This window comes from Megascapheus bottae, chromosome 26 (genome assembly GCF_031878675.1).
Source record: "Megascapheus bottae isolate mThoBot1 chromosome 26, mThoBot2.hap1, whole genome shotgun sequence".
NCBI lineage: Eukaryota > Metazoa > Chordata > Mammalia > Rodentia > Geomyidae > Megascapheus > Megascapheus bottae.
In genome coordinates this window covers 12352272-12372165 of record NC_143534.1, presented here as the reverse complement: position 1 = coordinate 12372165, position 19894 = coordinate 12352272, and the positions used below count along the sequence as shown (strand labels likewise).

General features: G+C 39.1%; 1 protein-coding gene across 1 annotated transcript in view; it reads left to right on the top strand.

The window, feature by feature from the left end:
• Rsu1 (Ras suppressor protein 1) overlaps window positions 1-19894 on the top strand; it is a 154940-nt gene that overhangs the window by 37307 nt on the left and 97739 nt on the right. The window contains exons 6-7 of the mRNA XM_090318956.1: window positions 1882-1964; window positions 2240-2354. Coding sequence (XP_090175082.1) covers window positions 1882-1964; window positions 2240-2354 — 198 coding nt within the window. The remainder of the gene's footprint in view (window positions 1-1881; window positions 1965-2239; window positions 2355-19894) is intronic.

Here is a 19894-nt window from a genome sequence, read left to right as displayed (position 1 = left end):
CAGCAGTATTTATACTTGATATATAGTTTTCTGACACAGCCAGACAGAATTGGTCTTAGTAATGTCATTTTAACTTTTTCACAGGGGTAAATGAGGTAGTCTCACATTTAGTTAAGAAATTTGACTTTTTTTTTTCTTTTTAAGGAGTGTGGCAGAGAAAAGTAAGAAAAAAGAGAACATTCTCTAGGTTGCTGTTAATTCTTTGTAGGACATTTTCTGAAAGATAGTCCAGATAATGATTTACAAAAAAAAAAATCCATTAGTAAGTTACTAACAGAGTTTTAAATATTTTAAGGCAGGATTTGTAGTTTATTTTATTTTGTCGATCGGGGATTTGAAGTCTAGGCCTGGGTGCTGTTCCTGAGCTCTTCACCTCAAGGCTAATGCTCTACCACTTGAGCCACAGCACCACTTCTGGCTTTTTCTGTGTTTGTGGAACCCAGGGCATTGTGCATGCTAGGCAAGCATTCTACCACTAGGCCTCACTCCCTGCCCCAGGATTCATGTTTTAAACCTTTGCGAAAGTACCCTTATCTATGTGGTCATTTTGTGTATATATAGACAAGAAATTGTTAGTCGTGGATGCATATTTTCATACGCAAATAAGTCTCTGGCAGCAGGTACTCCTAAATATTAAGAACTATGAAATGTTCATGAAAAGGTTATGTCCCTGAAATAGAAACAGTGATTTCTGTAGCATTCAGGAACTATGAATATTCTGAGCTAACCTCTATCATCTTATTTTTAAGCCTGTGTACCCTGCCTTTTCTAGACTTTACCAAATACTTGAAAGCAACTCTAAAATTGTGGGAGGAGGTCTATATGTATGAATACATAGTTTTATTGAATACCTGTAAGCTAATTTAAAAATGACCTATATATCTGCATATAGTCCCCTGTCTTTTCGTTTGTTCATTTCCGAAACACTGGTTTTTAATACTTCCTTTTACAGTTTTTATTTGCATCAATTAATTGTACAAGGGGGGTTCATTTGTACACATTCTATTTGCCTATGCTATACCTTGCTCACACTCACCGCCTCTGTCACTGCCCCCATCACGTCTCCTTTCCTCAAGCAATCTCAGCAGGCTTTGCTCCTCCATCAACACACATGTAGCACCAGGGTTTGAACTCAGGGCTTTGTATTTACCATGCAAGCCATGCCCCAGACCTGATCTCCCACTTTTTTTTGTGACTGTTGTTGAGGATAAACAGATGCTCTATAATTTTTGCTTCAGGACTTTGGCATTCCTCCTGCTTATTAACTATTTGAAACAAAGAAGCAACATTAAACTCTAATTTTGGCTTTACTCTCTTAACTCCACCATTGTCTTCCCTTTGTCTTCATCCACTTTGGTTATTACAATAATTAGTCTGATTAGGGAAGTGGTGGACTGTGATTGGCTCCCACCACTGGCAACCCCTCAAAATGCTTATTTAGTTTGAGTCTCGTTCTGTTTTGAGCCGTGGTGCTGCTTTCGTGATAGGGCCCTCTTGTTTATAGGGTTGATATCAGTGTCACAATGGCTCTGTATGTTTTTAGTCTGCGTGCCAAAAGTCATAAATATGACCCGGAAGTAATCGAGAAAAATAGCTGTCATTTCTGAAAACACATTACAATGGTGCCAAAAAGTACTGGTGGGCACTCTTGTTAATTGTGTCAGTCCTCTGGGATAAAGATGTTTTCCCTGGACACACCAGCCACACAATCAACTAGTAAATCTAAGTTTGACCTGTTTGTTATTATACTGAGCCCCAGGTATGTCACCGGTTTCTGGCCAAGCCCGGGTTATTAATCAAAGCTGACTCGTTGGTATTGATTAGACCTCAAACGGTTGGGTTCTGTGCCACTCTGTTTATATATTGCTGTTTAATTTGCAGCTACCCTGCGTGCACTCTATCTAAGTGACAACGATTTTGAAATCCTGCCTCCAGATATTGGGAAGCTCACAAAGTTGCAGATAGTAAGTAATTTATCTAAATTCTTAGAAAATCAATTCACTCCTGTAGCCCCCGCAGGAGCCGAATCAAGTCAATTTGAGCAGGAGTAAGGTTTGTTTTGCAAGAATGAACAGCTACTCTTGATCCTGTTTCTTGTTTAGCCAGAGCCACCCATAAATAAATTGTACAGATTGTGCCTTAGAGGAAGAAAGGCCAAAGGACAGGGTGGGGGGTGGGGAGTGAGCACCTCTTTAGGAGAAAACAGTTTTGACAAGTCCTGTTTTTTTCTTATCCTTAGCTGAGCCTTCGGGATAACGACCTAATCTCACTGCCAAAGGAAATCGGGGAGCTGACCCAGCTGAAGGAGCTCCACATTCAGGGGAACCGCTTGACCGTTCTGCCCCCAGAACTAGGTACGGTACTAGTGAAGGATCTTAGTGCTGCCTTTAATTGGTAATCATTTTCCCCAGGGCAGCAACTCAGGACAGCCTCCCCCCTCCTCTTGGCAGAGGCTGTCTCCCTGGCACTGACCTCTTGATTGTGTTGAAGAGCTATCCTGCTCGTGTCTGCAGTTCCCCGTGTACAGCGGGGACAGAAAATGCTGATGAAGCAGGGCCCCTCCCTGCGTACAGGAGTGAGAAAACTAGGCATTACTAGTCATAGCCTTATCTATGGTGCCTCATTTACTAGCTGGATAAGGTTCTTCACCGTGTGCCTCCGTTCCCATTCCTCCTGCCTCTCTGCCTCCTGAGTGTTGGTCCTACTTCTGCTTCTTGGGTGCTGGGATTACAGCCATGTACCACCATGCTTGGTTGCTCCTCCCTCCCACAGAGTCTTCCCGCCAGTGGTTCCATTGCTCAGGTGAAGTCGCCCTACCTCACAAGGCTCATGAGGTCATTTAGCTTTTCCCCTGCCTCTTTCTCTGCCTTCTAATCCTTTCAATGGCCATGGTTTGCTTTTCTGCACCCAAATACCATAATGTAACCAAACTGCATTGAACTTACATTTCCTTGAGAAAGCAGTTCTTTGAATGCATCTGATGCTCTGGTGCATTTGAGAAAGCTGGCTGTGCTTAATGAGAATGGTCAGTACCCTGCATGCGGAGAGTTATTGCTCTCCTGTTACTTGCTATAGCCTCAGGACTGACCCCATGTCCAGCAGGTACAGGAAAAGTTACTGAATGTGTTGATGAATATGTGTGGCAAGGTATCGAGAAGGCCCATGTTTGCCTTCTTCTCAGAGCTCCACTGTCCAGGACCAAAGTCATCAAGCACAGTCCCCACAACTCACAGCCTCCTTAAGCTTGTTCTAGAGGATAGCATTCTCATTGGCACAGGGTTTTGGGAAACGCTATAGTCTGTAAGAGAAACAGTCACCCAAAATCATGGCATGGATGGAAAGTTTTACCTCCATTTTTTGTTTCCTGTAGCTTGGTTGTTAGGATCAGAGAATATATGTTTTTGTTTCTTTTTACTCTTGTTTCTACATAAAAGAGAAGGTAATGTAGGATTTTTCTGCATCTGGCTTATTACATGTAACAGGATGCTGTCCAGTTATATCCATTTTCCTGCAAATGATGAATAATTTCATCCTTCTCTATGGCTAAGTAATACACCTTTGTGTCTGTGCACTACATTTTCTTTATATACACGTGCATTGTTAGCTAGCTTCCTATCTTAATGACTGTGAGTAGGGCCGTAGTAAACCTGGTTTGCAGATAACTTCTGTTATATGTTGACTTTCCCTTCTTCAGGTATTTGCTCATGAGTATGGTAGCAGGATTTCATATGCTAGTTCTATTTTGAGTTTTGTTGAGAAACTTCCATACTAATTTCCATAGTGTTTGTACTACTTTCCATTTCTGGTGTGTACAAGGGTTCCTTTTTCCTGTATCCTCTCCAGCATTTGTTATTTGATTCTTGGTGGTTGCTCTTCTGACTGCAAAGGCCTACATTTTAAATCAGAGGGAGGCGACCTCATCCTTATTCAGGAAGAGGAAGCAGCCTCTGAAGCCATGATGTGAGAGAGACGGAGGCTCACATCTGTGCAATTGTGAGCTGAGCTCTGTTTTATTTTGCTATTCCCCCCCTCCTGTATTTTACAGTTGTTTTGTGAATTAATACTTGACTTGTATGTTTTGGCATGGCCTCTTTTTCCTAAGTGTTCTACATGGTTTTGATGGCTTGTTCTTGATTGACTCCTGTCTGGTTCTTTTGGCTTGAGGAAATCAGAGAACCTTTCTCTGCTTTCGTCACTCAAGTATTTTCCACTGGAAGGAAAAGCCCCAATACTCAGCCAGGTGTGAAGCAAAGGAAGGTGCTGCAGATGCCAGAACTACCTCTGTTTTAGCCTAAAGCTGATGTATGTGTTGTAGCCTATTTCTGGGGGAAATAGCTCAGTGCTGGTAACAACAGAAAACTGGGTGGTGCCAGTGGGAAGACAAAGGGAGAGGAGGGTGAGGGAGAATGACGAGGGTCAAAATACTGCTTTTATTTTTTCTTTCCCTTTATTTTTGTCACTTGTTGACACAGTGGTCATTTGTATCATGTGTAAAACAAAAAGACCAGTCTGTGGTTCTCCTTCTGTTGTTATATCCAGAAGTGAACTCTGTCCTGGAACCTAGGCAGCTCGCTTCGTTTTTCCTGTGCAATCTTCATAACTTGTTCTTTGAGAAAAGACGTAATGGCAGTTACTAAACTGATCTAGAATCCTCGGGGACCATTGGAAACATGCAAACGTTCATTATTCTTCATGACAAGTAATTTCATGGGGTAATTCAAGACAGCGTTATAGTGCTCTCTGAATTGGTTTTCTCTGTCTAAATCCTGCTAGTTAAAGGAGAAGAAGAGGGGATTCCTGCTCTGTCCACTTCTCTCGAGAGTAGTGCTATTGCGGTTGTTATTTTCTGCTTTTCTTCTTGGCTTTGTGATAAAGCCCCTGTGAGACAGTGTGTCATGTATCACGTATCAGGTGTCAGGTGTCTCTGCCTGACAAGGCTCTGTCTCTGTCTCTGCAGGTGGTGACCTGGCATGCAGGACTGAGCACCAGCTGGCCTTTTCCCTAATTCATCAGAATCCTCATCTTATTGTTTAATATTCCTAATCAAATCTGGTCAAATGAAAAAGATGAGTTCATACAGCAAGGTCATAGAATGTTTTATAGAATTTCTGTGTGGTTTTTTTTCTTCTCATCCATTTATTCTTATTTTCTTAGACCAGATCTTACTACATACTCCAGACTAGTCTCCAAGTCATGTATGAAGCCTCCCTCCACTTCCTACTCACAGGTTCAAAAGTAATTTTTAACATACAAAACTATAACAGTATATGTCTTCTGTTATTCACTGAATACTTTGGGGAGATTTAGTTTGTGGAAGGGTGCCACGGGGGTGATCTAGGTAGAGGTTAAAATTGAGTGCTAAGCATCGCTTGTTTCACACACCCTTGTAGAAACTGTGCAAGATGTGGGGTGGGGAGAGACTTTTATGGAAGTTCTGCTTGTCTGGTTTACTCACCCACATCCCACATGCTTTCTTCTGCCCCACCCACTGCCAGTGTGCACACTGACGTTTGCCAATCCCATTTTACTATCTGGGCTCCATCTTCCATTTCCCACCCCGAGGAAGGCAGTGCCTCTCACTGAGGAAGCATTGACTCTACAGGGGCTGGGGCACAGCTGGCTCCTGCTCTGAACTCAGCATCATTTTTAGTAATTCTCTTCTCTGGATCGCATTGCAAAGTTGAGGCTTGCTCCCGATGCGTTGGCAAAAACCTGTGGGGAGAAATCCTGAGTGGCACAGGCATGGTGGAAGAGCCTGAGCTCTCGGGCACACAGAGAGGCAGGTTTCAAATTGTGGCACATGATTGACACAGCTTATTATTGGCATGGCTTGCTATTTGGGCTTCAAAAATAAATATTCCTCTAGATACACATCCATCAACATATCGATATCAAGCCAATAAAGAGGAATGACCGATTATACTGATTCTAAATATGTTCCCTAATTTTATTTGAAAAATAAAGTACAGAGAATAGAAGATTTTTACTCAACTTTTAATTTAGACTTGCTTTATGTCATCTGCTTTTTTTTTTTAATCTCTGTGGTAGAATTACTTTAGCCATGACTTTACAACACTAACCTCCCCTCCCCACATCCCATGTTTTGATTCCCATGTCTTATTTAGTAAGCAGAACATGATTTCTTCAAGTCTCCTGCATGATATTTTTGAACAAGCTCCGCTTTGTACATTCTATTTCAGCGAATTGCTAGCCTCAAAAAACGCTTTAAGCATGGGGGTTTTAGAGGTGCTTTAGTGAGTTATATTTCTGCCTGGTGAGTTATTGCCTGAAAAGGGGTGGGAAGTTGCAATGTCTAAAGTACTTCCATTCATGGTATAAATCTCTCTGTTCAGTGTCAGACGCAGTGTGATTGAACACGCACATCGATTCGTGTTAGCACCAGCTGCTAAAGCACGCCACTGTTTACCATGGACATCCTGTGATTTAACAAGGCATTAAATGGGCTTCTGACCTGGGTGAGATTTCAGCGATGCTGAGATTCCAGGCTCTATTTCTGTTATTCCAAAGGCATGTTGGTGAGCACAATACTTGCCACCTGAATACATAGATAACATATTACGTGGATAGAGTACATCTCCTTTTGAATATTATGGGACATTATAATTCCATATAAAAATAAACAAAAGTCACACTGGGTCAGACTATGTGTGTGACTATGAGTGTTGCTCCTTTGAGAAAGGAGTAGAATTGGGTGTGGCCATCTTCTGGTACTGTGCCCAAACAAGACTTTATTATACCTCCTCACAGATTGACTTCATTAGCATTGTTCCAGAATAGTTCCAAATGTCCAAAGTTCTCTATTATGTGAGAGTATACAACTGTGCCATTTGTGCTCGTGTCAAATTGTAGGCCCTAGCCTGCTTTCCCATGTTAGTAAAGATCCTAAACTCACTTGTTTTCTGCATCTACAGAAACTGATTTGAACAGGCCTCCTTCCCAGCTCTGTGGCCTTTTATAGTTCCCTGTTTTAAGAAGGGCTCTTCTGAAGGACAAACCCTGTATATTCCCCTGTCATAGAATGCATCTCTGTTACCTGCTGAGTTTTGAGAGCAGTGATAATGAAGCAGACTTAATTCTTTCTACCATGAAGATGAAATACTTTTTGTGAATCTGTTAGGGATCATGTGAGTTAAAAAATATTCACTTTTATATGTCTCTGATTTTTATTTTCAAGTATTTTAAAATGTTTCTCCTTTGTTCCTGAGAGGTACTTGTCTGAAATTTTCTGGTATTATTTTATCAAGAATTTCTTGGTTGAAGTAGGAGAAATAGAAAAAGAGAAGTTTCCTGTTTCGTGGGAGATAAAAGTTAAAGATTATCTTTATGTTTGTATGGGTTTTATAATCGAATTATTCTGATCACAAAATTTGCTATGTTTTCATCTTTAAGTGTTTGAAATAATTCATCAGTGAAACCATTTCAGTCTTATATTTTGTGGTGAAGTTTTAACATTTGGATTCAGAGATTTAGGCCACTTTAAATGTCTTTATTACTTTAGTGAGTTGGAAATGGAGAAGTTTTGTACATTTTATGTGTTCTGTCACAAATTTAACCACACCTCCATTATTATTCATGATAGTGGTCATTTTTGTTTTCTATTTTTAACTCTTGTTGACCCTCTAGTTAGGAATTTTTCAGTTTTATTACATGTCAAAGACAGTATTATAATTTCATTACTCAGTTTGTTGTTTTATTAATTTCCTTTTCCGTTTCTCATGTGGAACACATGCTCTTTTCGAGGTTGACGTTTTTTATAGTCAAGGTTAATATATAGAGGGGTTATAGTTACATTTGTCAGGTAGTAGGTGCATTACTTCTCACACATTGATACCCCTTCTCATGATTTTGTTCCCATTTCCTTCCTCCCCACCCCCACTTGTTTTCCCCCCTTCCCTTTCCTATTTCAAATAAACAAATAAATATTTACACAATATACCAGGTAACAAAGTCAGATACTTTAGCAATATGAGATTAATCATAAGGGCAAAAAAAGAGAATAAAAATAACATAGAATAACAATTACACAAGATAAAGCTCTTGTTTCCCTATCCTAGAGTTCCTTTCATTTAGTCTCATCCTGTATGACCTTATGTACCTAGGTTTTGAGGTATTGTAATCCTGTACTAGGAGAGTTTTAGATGTGTACTAATTATTACAAATGAGGAAAACCTTTGAGCCTATGTTTTGAGGTTAACTTTTTGAGCTGCTTGAGATGAAAGCTTAGAGCCCCGAGTTTCAGTCACTCTTGTTTTATAAGCATGTCTATAAGTACAAGTTTTCCTTAATTTTTACCTTAGCTGTATGCTTTTTATTAGATTTCTATTTAAAACACTCACTGATTTCTAATTCCTTCTTTGGCTTTTTGGTTATTCAAAAATTAAGTGGTATTTTGGTATCCTTCTTATTTTTCTTTTGCTTCAGTTTACGTATTTCAGAAGTTCAGAATCTTTTTGCTACTGATTTCCAACTGGCATTGTGACCAGAATTATTATGGTTTTAATCTTTTAAAAATATGTTGCCTTATTTTATAGCCTGGCATGTTGTCTGTGTTGGTCAGTTTTACATTTGCCCTTGAAAAGACTAATCTAGTTGCATCTCACAAAGGTAAGGGCAAATGATTGCAACTTCTAATAATACCAGACTTTTTTACATTGTATATCTTACATGTAAATTAAGAAGGAAATATTTTGCATTTAATGGGGTGTTTATTATTTCTGGTGCTCTTCCTTTGTTGCAAATTCCCTCTGATGTCATTTGCTTTCATCCAGAGGAATTCCTTAAACTTTAGCTCTTGTGGAACACATATTCAGCTTTTCTTAATCTGAAATCTCGTTATTTTTGCCTTTATTATTTGGAAGAATTTTCCTGGCTACAAAATTTTATTTTGACAGGGAGAGTAGGTTATTTTTCCCTCCCAGCATCTCCTCAGTGTAGTTCATGTTGTCATCTTCTAATTGTTGTCTATGTGTCATGTGCAGCCTTTCTATGACCTTTAAGATCTTTTCTCTTACTCCTGGAACTCTTAAGTTAGGTTGCTGGATGTCTTTTTCCTTTTTATTGTTTTTTTAATAGCATTTCCCCTTTTCTTTTGCTTCAGTTCACTTTATTTTATTCTGTCTTTAAGTTTACTGAGTGTTTTTTTTTAAATGTAGTACATAATTTCCTGATTAAGCAAACATTTTATTTCAGATCTTGAAATTTTCAGTTCCAGTAAATTCAACTAGATCCTTTCTTTTTTTTTATTGTAATTAGTAAAAGGGTTACATGATATTTGCCAGATAGAAGGTGCATTAATTCACATACATTGATACCCTTTCACATGTCTTGGTACCCATTACCCTCCCCCCCACACCCCCCACCCGTCTTGGTTTTCCCCCCTTCCCTATCAAATTTCAAATAACCAAATATAAATAAATTCAATATATCAGATAACAAAGTGAGATACTATTACAATATGAGATAACCAAGGGACAGCAAAAGAGATGAGAGATAACATAGTACATTAAGGACAACAATCATTCATTATATGGCTTATGTTTCTATATCCTAGAGATCCTTTCATTTAGCGTCCTACTATATGGCCTTTTGTATCAAGGTTTTGCTCTATTGCAAATCTCTGCTAGGAGAGCCCAAGGTTTCTACTATTATGACAAATGAGGGAAACCATTGAGCTTAAGTTCCTTTGAGTCTGGCTTACTTCACTTAATATGATCTTTTCTAAGTCTTTCCATATCCTAACAAATGGGGCGATGTCATTCTTTCTGACAGCAGCATAGAATTCCATTGTGTACAAATACCACAACTAGTTGATCCATTCATCAATTGAGGGACATCTAGGTTGGTTCCATATCTTTGCTATGGTGAATAGTGCTGCAATGAACATTGTTGTGGTAGTGGATTTAGTATGCCCTTGTTTCTGGATGGTTGGGTAAATGCCAAGTAGTGGAATTGCTGGGTCATAGGGGAGTTCTATGTTTAGCCTTTTGAGGCACTGCCACACTGCTTTCCATAGTGGTTGAACGAGTTTGCACTCCCACCAACAGTGTAGTAGTGATCCCTCCTGGCCACATCCCCTCCAGCATCTGTTGTTACTAGATTTCCTGATCCTGGCCATTCTAACTGGAGTGAGGTGGAATCTTAGAGTTGTTTTGATTTGCATTTCTTTTATGACCAGAGATGTTGAGCATTTCTTCATGTGTCTATAGGCCATTTTTGTTTCTTCTTCAGAGAAGATTCTCTAAGTCTTTGGCCCATTTTTTAATGGGATGGTTGTTACTTTGGAGATTAGTTTTGGATGGATTCAATTTTTTGAGTTGTTGATATATTTTAGATATGAGGCCTTTGTCCGTTGTTTGGTTGGTGAAGATCTTCTCCCACTCTGTAGGCTTCCTAATTAATTTACTAGCTATGTCCTTTGCCATACAAAAGCTCTGCAGTTTAATGCAGTCCCACTTATCCAGCCTTTCCCTGATTTGTTGTGATTCTTGGTCCTTATTGAGAAAGTTTCGACCTGTGCCAAGGAGGCCTAGTGTATCTCCTATTCCTTCCTGTAAAGTTTTCAGTGTGTCAGCTTTTACCTCCAGGTCTTTGTTCCATTTGGAGTTAATTCTAGTGCAAGGTGACAAAGAAGGATCCAGCTTTAGTTTTCTGCAGGTGCTTAACCAGTTCTGCCAGCACAACTTGTTGAAGAGGCTGTCTTTCTTCCATTCTATTTTTTTGGCTCCCTTGTCAAAGATTAGGTGGCCATAGGTCTGTGGTTTAATATCTGGGTCCTCAGTTCTATTCCATTGGTCTTCAGGCCTGTTCTTGTGCCAGTACCAAGCTGTTTTGAGAATTATAGCTCTGTAATAGTCTAAAGTTTGGAATTGAAATTCCTCCAGCACTGTTCTTTCTGCTAAGAAGTGTTTTTGCTATACGGGGTCTTTTATTATTCCATATGAAATTTTGGATTGCCTCTTCTATTTCTTTAAAGAATGACATTGGGATGTTGATGGGTATTGCATTGAATTTGTAGATAGCTCTTGGCAAGATTGTCATTTTCACAATGTTGATTCTTCCAACAGGAGCATGGGAGGTTTTTCCATTTCCTTAGTTCTGCTTTAATTTCCTTTTTTAGGGTTTTAAAGTTTTCGTCAAAAAGGTCCTTTACATTCTTAGTTAAGCTAATTCCTAGGTACTTTATTTTCTTTGAGGCTATTGTGAAAGGAGTTTCTTTCCTGATTATTGCCTCGTTCCTCTCACTGTTGGCGTAAAGGAAGGCAGTTGATTTTTGAGGGTTGATTTTATAGCCTGCTACCCTTCCAAAGTTTTGAATCAGCTCAAGGAGCTTGGGAGTAGAGTCTATAGGATTCTTTAAATACAGAATCATGTCATCTGCAAAGAGGGATATCAACTAGATCCTTTCATGGTGTAATTTTAATTAATAATTTCTATTTGTTTCTAATTGAGTATATGTATTATTTTAAGTCCTTGCACATTTTTCTATTTTATTCCATTTATTATTTAAGTAGCTATAGAAAAGGTTGCCATTCAACACAGCAGTTTATAAATATAACACATCTTGACATCACTCCTTTGACTCTTTTCATCCCCGCTCCAACCATACCCTTAACTCCTCATTTCCCCATTCTCTCTCTCTTTCTTTCTTTCTTTCTTTCTTTCTTTCTTTCTTTCTTTCTTTCTTTCTTTCTTTCTTTCTTTCTTTTTTTTCAGTCATGGCACTTGAACTCTGGGCCTAGGCATTGACCTTAGCTCTTCAGCTCAAGGATAGCACTTTACCCCTTGAGCCACAGTACCACTTCTGGCTTTCTGGTAGTTAATTGGAGATAAGAGTCATGGACTTTTTGTGTTGGGGCTGGCTTTGAACCTCCATCCTCAGATCTCAGCCTCTTGAGTAGCTAGGATTACACATGTGAGCCACTGGCACCTGGCCTCTCACTTTTTAAAATTTTGTACGATATGCATTGAATTTTTTTCCTGCATTTTCCTACCTTTCTTCCTTGCATCTTTTATTTCTTTCTTTTTTTTTTTTTTTCTGGTCCTCGGCCTCATCCTATGGACTTGGGCTCTGTCCCTGAGCTCCTTTTGCTGAAGGCTAGTGTTCTACCACTAGAGCCACAGTGGCATTACCATTTATTCTGTGGTTAATTAGAGTAAGTGTCTCATGTGCTTTCTTGCCCGGGCTGGCTTTAAACCTCCATCCTTAGCTCTCACCCCCCTGAGTAGCTAGGATTACAGGCATGAGTCCCTGGAGCCTGATCCCTTGCACATATTTTAAGTACCTTCTTAACAAACATTTTTGTCCAATAACAAAATTATCATTCCTTTTTTCTTTGTCGCCTTTTCCTTTTTCTCTTCATTTCTGGTAGCTTATCCCTTTAGTGTGGTATGTTCCTTGGCTGGGTTTCATAGCTGACATAGAAGAATGTATGTATTTAACCTTCCATAATTCATACATTCTTCTTTTTTTTGTCACTCATGGGGCTTGAGCTCTGGGCCTGGGTGCTGTCTCTGAGCTCTTCAGCTCAAGGCTAGTGCTCTGCCACTTGAGCCACAGCACCACTTCTAATACATACGTTCTTAAAGAGCATCATCGTGCTTTTAACTCCAGTAGAATCTCATTTTAGCATTGCTGTTTTTTTTTTTTTAAGTCATCTCTCACTTTCTGAGATCAACTGAGATCAGCTTTCATCTCTGTAGGTGTCTGTTTCCTGACTTGCTTTTCCTCTTCCCACAGTGGATTGGGATTCACTAATACCATGGCATAAGTAAATTAAAACGGTGAAGTCTCTAGTTCAAAACATACTGATGTTCTGTTATTTGGGGATTAGGACTTAACAGGAATTTGAGGGAGGGGAGAAGAACACAATCAATCTATAACACCAACCACTTCTCATACCATTTTGTTCAAAACATTTTATTCATAAGCTTTGGGGTCAGATTTCATATCTCAATATTGCTTCATTGTTCATATGCATATTTAAATCTTCACTCCTTTTTTTAATATTACAGCTGAATTCTTTTAAGCCATAATCATTAGACTTCAAGAATCACCATTTCTTGTGTGAAAGCTGCAGTTCCTTCCTCCAAAATATGTATTTTTTACATCTGAAGCATTTACATATAATTGAATTTTAAGATGCTTCATTATTTATCCATGGACGCTTTAGTATAAGAACTCCTACTCCCTAACATTTCCTGTTTTAATCATTGATTTTTATATTCCATTAGTGATAGGCATGGGTGTCATTAATGTATATCTCTTAGATTTTTCTCCTAGTTTACATGCAAATGAAGAACCTATATTGAGTCTAGAACACATGAAGGTGTTGTACATAAAACTTAAGCTAGAGTAGGGAAATGAAATCTGCCACTCATTCGGTCCATTGTCTTTTGAAATCTAGTTCATAAGGTGTAGTGGTAGATGGTCATATATTAAACCTTAAAGAGGTATTGCCTTTTTTCCCCCTTGCATTTAACAGGTCATGTGCTACAATGTGAGACAAATAAATCAACACTTCACTACAACAGGGCTGTAGTCAGTTACATAAATTGCCAGTGAAACACTAAATCTGTCACTTTGTGTGTTCTGACCATTTAGCAATTGGAATTGTGTTAGCAAAGAAAGCTGACTGGAAACCAAAGAAGCAAATACACTGGCAGAAGCAATTAGCAAGATCAATGGCTAGTGTTAAAGGTTCATTGTTTGGTCATTTCGGTTGACCAAGTGAAAGCAATTGCTATGCAAAAGACTTGGCAAGGTATAATTGGCTCTGAAGGAATGATGCTGTCCAGCTCAGCATCATGAAGAATGCTGTCTCTCAACTTCGTGTGTTGCAGGATAGTGACTAAAACATCTGGTTTGCTCTTTTCATTCATACTTTTAATTGATATTTCATACCTTTGGCTAACCCACTATGTTTTGTGTGTGTGTGTGTGTGTGTGTGTGTGTGTGTGTGTGTGTGTGTGTATGTTTGTTTGTTTGGTACGTTAGCTATTCATCTGATTCTTTAATATATGCTCTATGATCTATTCCTGGCCTTCTTAAGAGTTCTTTGACTCTCCGTTTATCATGTTTTACATTTTTGTGACAACTAGATTTCTGTCAAGTCATAACCTTAAGAATAAATACAACAAGCTACTGAAAATGCCACTCTGAATAACATCCCATTTTCTATTCTAATATGATTTCATATCTTTGCATTTCAGAGCCTTAAATCAATCAGTTTTTCTATACATGAAGAAAGTCGTATATTATTCATAATAGTGATGGTAAGGATATTGGTAGACTTTTCTTTTTGCCAATCCTGGGGCTTGACCTCAGGGCCTGGACACTGTCCCTGAGCTTCTTTTGCTCAAGCGTAGCATACTATCAACCTGAGCCATAGCACCACTTCCAGCTAGTGCATGTGGTACTGAGGAATCAAGGCCAGGGCTTCAAGCATGCTAGGCAAGCACTCTACCACGAAGTCACATTCCTAGCCCATTTTTATTAGTTTCTTAATCTTCAGTTCTTAGCTCACAAATATGATATGTGATCTTAAAAGAAATATTTCTATAAGGTGGATTTACTCCTCTCTCCCAGTTTTATAGATCAAGAAATGAGTTCAGAGTGACTAAGTTTCAAGGTTACAGAGCAGAGCCCCTGCATAGTTGAAATCATCACTTCTACAGAATTCTGTGATAGCTTCAACAAAGTGATTAAGAATCTGTTAAGTATTTATTGTATTTATGTTATGCCAAAATCTCTGTAAGCCTATGAAAGGCATAGATATTCTAACATACATCTATTTATCTTTGTCATCCTTATCATCATATAATTATACAAGGGAGGTATCCTTTAGCAAAGAAATATATTAATACAGTATATCTGTATCTAACACAGATCTGTTTCCAGGAGTGAGTAACTTAAGCAACAGAAATGTATTTCCTAAAATGCAAGATGCTAGGAAGTTCCAAATCAAGGTGCTGTCTAGTTTTGTTTCTGGTGAAGCCTGACTTCCTGGTTTAATATCGACATCTTGCTGTGTGCTCTCACGGATTCAAGATTATCTCTTTCCTCTCTTCCTACGAGGGCACTCATCTTACGTGGGAGACTTGCACAATGTGACCAAATCATCTCCAAAAGTCCCACCTGCAAATTTAATCTGATTTGGAACCAGGACTAATGAGCATGCATTTTTTGGAGGCAGTTACAAATATTCCATCCATAGCAAGTAAAGATGAGACCAAGGAAAGAAAGGAAACAGGAACATACTTCCCTATTAAATTTCATAACTTCAATGTAAATTAAATTGATTATGTGGCTGTTATCCTCTTGTGCCTTCCTTGATCACTCATCAGAGCATCCTCTGGCTTTTTTTCCCTTGGGTATTCTGCTGCTGATTGAAAAGCTTGGAGGATCATGCTTACAGAATCTGCTGATGTTGCATTCCCTATTTTTTCAAGATCATACCATATTTCCCTATTCTGCCAAATTGGTTGTCACTTGATAAAGTTATGGAACATCTAAGGAAGCTGATAAATGTTGTGAATTCTTTTAGAAAAATATAGTCTAGGAGCATGACTCAATTGGTAGAGCACTTGCCTAGCAAGCTTGAGCCTTAAGTTCAAGTCCAGGTAATGCTAACTCCTCCTTCTCCCCACAAAACCTCCACATCTAAGTACTTAAGGATTCTGTTCAAGGTGAGCCTGAGAAAGAAAAATCTTGAGACCTCATCTTAGCCAGTACAAAACTGATGATTAAGTAATTACAAATGCTGTGGTTGAGTAAATTTGTGAATTATACAATATAAAACGTCATGTCTAGAGAATAATGAAAAGGAAGACGTTAAGTCTGTTTACGTTCAGTTAGACATTTTCATTTTCTTTCTTTTTTTTTTTTGTCCATCTTGGGGCTTGAACTGTGGGCCTGGACACATGCCTGAGCTCTTCACCTCAAGCACTACTTGTGGTTTTCTGGTGGTTAATTGGAGATAAGAGCCTCATGGACTTGGATGCTCAGTTGGTTTTGATGTGCAGTCCTCAGATCTCAGCCTCCTGAGTAGCTAGGATTACATGTGTGAGCCACTGGAGCCTGGCTGATATTTTCATTTTCTTATATCTTTGATCCTGGATTGGCTAAATCTGCAAAATCCAGGGATACAGATGAGTTACCATAGGACTCTTGGTATAAAAACAACACAAAACAACATTCAACTCTTTCCTGTACCCATCCATATAGCATATAGCATTAGACTTTCTTCACCACGTTCATTTGTATGGAGACAAATGGCAAAGCTCCTTTTCATTCTCAATAGGAGAAATAAGCAAGAACAGTTACATTATAAGAGATGATGGATGATCAAGTATCTAGAAGACTGGCTGACCTTGAGATCAATCAATGAACTGCAGATTCAAACAAGTTACCACTTTTTTAATAATATCGCTTGACAAAGGTTTTAGCAAAATAATAATGCAGAATGACAGGGAGGGTTTGCTGAAATGGACATGTTTATTGCTGTTGGTTTGTAAATTAGTGTAAATGTGGTCTAGAAGACCACATTTTAGTAGCACATATCAGCCTTCCCATTTTTATTGTAGTTAAATTTTTTGAGAATCTATTAAGAAATAGTCAAATCTGAGAAGGTTGTCACACACACACACACACTGTAACATTACAGAAAAAATTTGCAGTTACATCACAGTCTTTTAACAGGTGGCTGTGGAGTATAAAATGACATAAATGCTTGCAATAGCTTTCTGTAAGCTTCAATTCACAGGGTGATTGAAGTAATAAAAATATTCATATATCTTCATAAAATATAAATTAATGAAAAAGTTACTGATTACTGTCTCTCTTCTAGGTGATTTTTGTTTCCATTTTTATGTTTCCCCCGTACCCCCCCCATTTCTACAATTTGTTATCATTAGTTTTTTGACTATATCACAGAAAACCACCCCTGAGTCTAGTGGATAAAAGCCAAGCTACTTCTTTTACATACATTTCCATCTGTCAGGACTGTCTCAGCTTCTGATGGCTTGTCTCATGAATCTGGTATTTAGTGAGTGGTTGGTTGATTGTTGGATGCTATACTTGGAATAAGTGACTGCAGTTTTGTGTTGGGAATGCAAACCTTATGTTCACATATCGGTTGTTGGTATTTGAGGTGGAGTCATTGGGAGCTAGTGAGTGTTAGGTGATATTGTGAGTGTGGGGCCCATGGGGCAGGATTCGTGGCTTTATCAGAAGAAAAGAGACTTGAGTTGACTTGCATGCTCTTTCACTCTACAAGGCCCTCTGCTGTGTTATGAAGTAGAAAGGCCCTTACCAGACACTGGCACCTTGATTCTGGACTTTGCAGTTCCTAGAATACTGAGGACTGCATTTCTTTATAAAATGTCTATGGCATTGTATGGCAGCACCAGAAAATGCAATGTAACACTGCATTTTATATAACAATGATATCAGTACCATGTCTGAGACTAGCATCCTCCCAGCCCAGAAATCACAGTTCTCTTTCAGGCAACCTGTGGCTTTCTGAACTTGGGCTCATTCTTATGTAGTTTCTTCAAAAGGGGGAAAAAAGTTTTAGTTTCTATACACCAGACACAAAGACATGTGTACCACCCTGCCAAATGCTGCTTCGCTTAGTTGCTAAAAATCTGTCGTGCAAAGCAAGTCACATGATAAGCAGTCACTGCAGAGGAACTGTGGAGGGAGAGGTGGGGAGAAGGGTAGATGACATTATTGCAATCATTTTGCAAATTATCTTGGACATAAGCTGTGAGGTCAGTGCTACAAGAAAAAAAAAAGCCAACTTCCAACTGCATGATGGGTCTCCTTATCTTATGATGTCCTTGTAACTATTAGGAAGAAGTAGGGAAGAAAGAAATAAACAAACAATGGTCACATCCCTAGGCTTTTTCAGTTGTCATCATCTGCCTACTAACTCCTCCCACCCCCTAGACTTAGTGGCCTGGTACTTAGACTCATCCATTAGCTTTTCATTTTCCTCATTCCTTCCTCCCATATCCAGGGAAGGTTTGTTTCTATGGAAACCACAGGGATATTAACAGAAGTCTAATGGGAGCGTGTCCATTTTATAGGCCTCATTTAGAAGTGGTTTATTGTCCTGTAGTGTCAATAATCATATTTTGTAGTTTTCCATAGAGATCCAAATCTGCTTAATTTGAAGGTTCTCGGTGTTGAGATCAGACATATATTCTTTTACTCTGACTTTGCTTAAGAAGAGGCAAGGATTTTCATAGAAATTTTATGTCTAGTGTTTCGAGACCTTGAACAGTTTAAGAAATTGGAAAGGGTGACATTGTGAATAATCGAACAAGTCACTACAGGTATTTTTGAGTTCTGTGTTAGTCTCCTATTACTCCTATAACAGAACGCTTAAATCTAGTGGCTTTTTATCCCGAACTTCTGGAGTTAAGAAGTCCAAGGTCAGTTTCACTGAATTAGAATCCAGATGTCATCTTGTTCCTTCAGAGAACCCTAGTGAAGAATTTGTTTCTTTGTCCTGTCTGCTTCTAAAGATCACCTTCCATCTTTGGCTTCTAGTCCTCTTATCTGTAAAACACATCCCATCCCATATCTTTTTTTTTGTTGTTGTTTTTGCCATTCCTGGGCTTGAGCTCAGGACCTGAGCACTGTCCTTGGACTTTCTCAAGGCTAGAGCTCTACCACTTGAGCCTCAGCATTATTTCCGGTTTTTTTCTATGTATGTGGTACCGAGGAATCGAACCCGGGTCTTTGTGCATGCTAGGCAAGCACTCTACCACTAGGTCAAACTCCCAGCCCCCCATCCCATATCTTATCTGTCTGGTCCTGTTGCCTGACCTCTCATCCTGGTCTTCTCCCTTACTTGTGTGAGGGACTACTGTGAGGTGTATGTGATAGCCACACTCCGAACCTCCCTATCCCTACCTTAACACGTCTACACAGTCCCTTTGCCTCTGAAGTCCTATGGAGGAGCAGACAAATGCATTGGGGCAACTGTTCTTCAGGCTTCCCTTCATTGTGCACTGACCTTCCTAGTTCACTAGTTGCCTTTGGGCTCCAATCCCCCAGGTGATGGTAGTTCCAGCACTCCTCTTCCAGTTCACCTGGCTGGTCTGCAGAATATTGCGTTCAGAATTTTCCACTGGGGTTGGACTGTTGTTGCAGGATGTAGATCTATGTATGACTGATTTTATTATTCATATTGAGGAGAAATGAGATTTATACCACTTGCTTCCCTCATTCTATATATTCATATTATGATTAATAGTTTTTGACACAGAACTATTTTGAAATATGAGTCTTCAGTGACGTACTTTGACAGCAACGATGTCATGCTTTTTCTACTATTCTAATGGGAGTTACAGGGATTACGGGCTCTGTAATCAACCGAAGATGTGGTGTCCAGAAATATCACTAAAATGTCAACCACAGAAAGTGCTTTTAAAATAATCTTACTTGCAGTTTTGAGATGTAAAATTTGCTAAAGACAGGGAGCCCTGAGTTATTTCTTTCTTTCTCAGAGATGCCAGATGGATGTTGAAATACATCCAGTTCTTCGGTTTTTTGCTTCTGATAATTTTTTATTTTCTTTTTAAGTTTGTGATGGTGTTTTGGATCCTTATCAGTGCGTTCTCTTCCCCCCAACTCCTCACAGCCTGGAAGCCGCGTGGTTGCCGTGGTACCTGTTCCTGAAGGCTGTCTTGCAGAGAAATGTGGTTGTTTAAATAGCACGACTTGTCATCTAAAAGTAGAAGTCATTAGCACAGCGCCACTTGGCTAGTGGTGTCTTGAAGACTGTTTTAACATTTTTCTTATTTTATCACTTTGCTGTTTTCTCATGTCACCACTGGAAACTGAAGGAACTGCCTCACAGTTGGG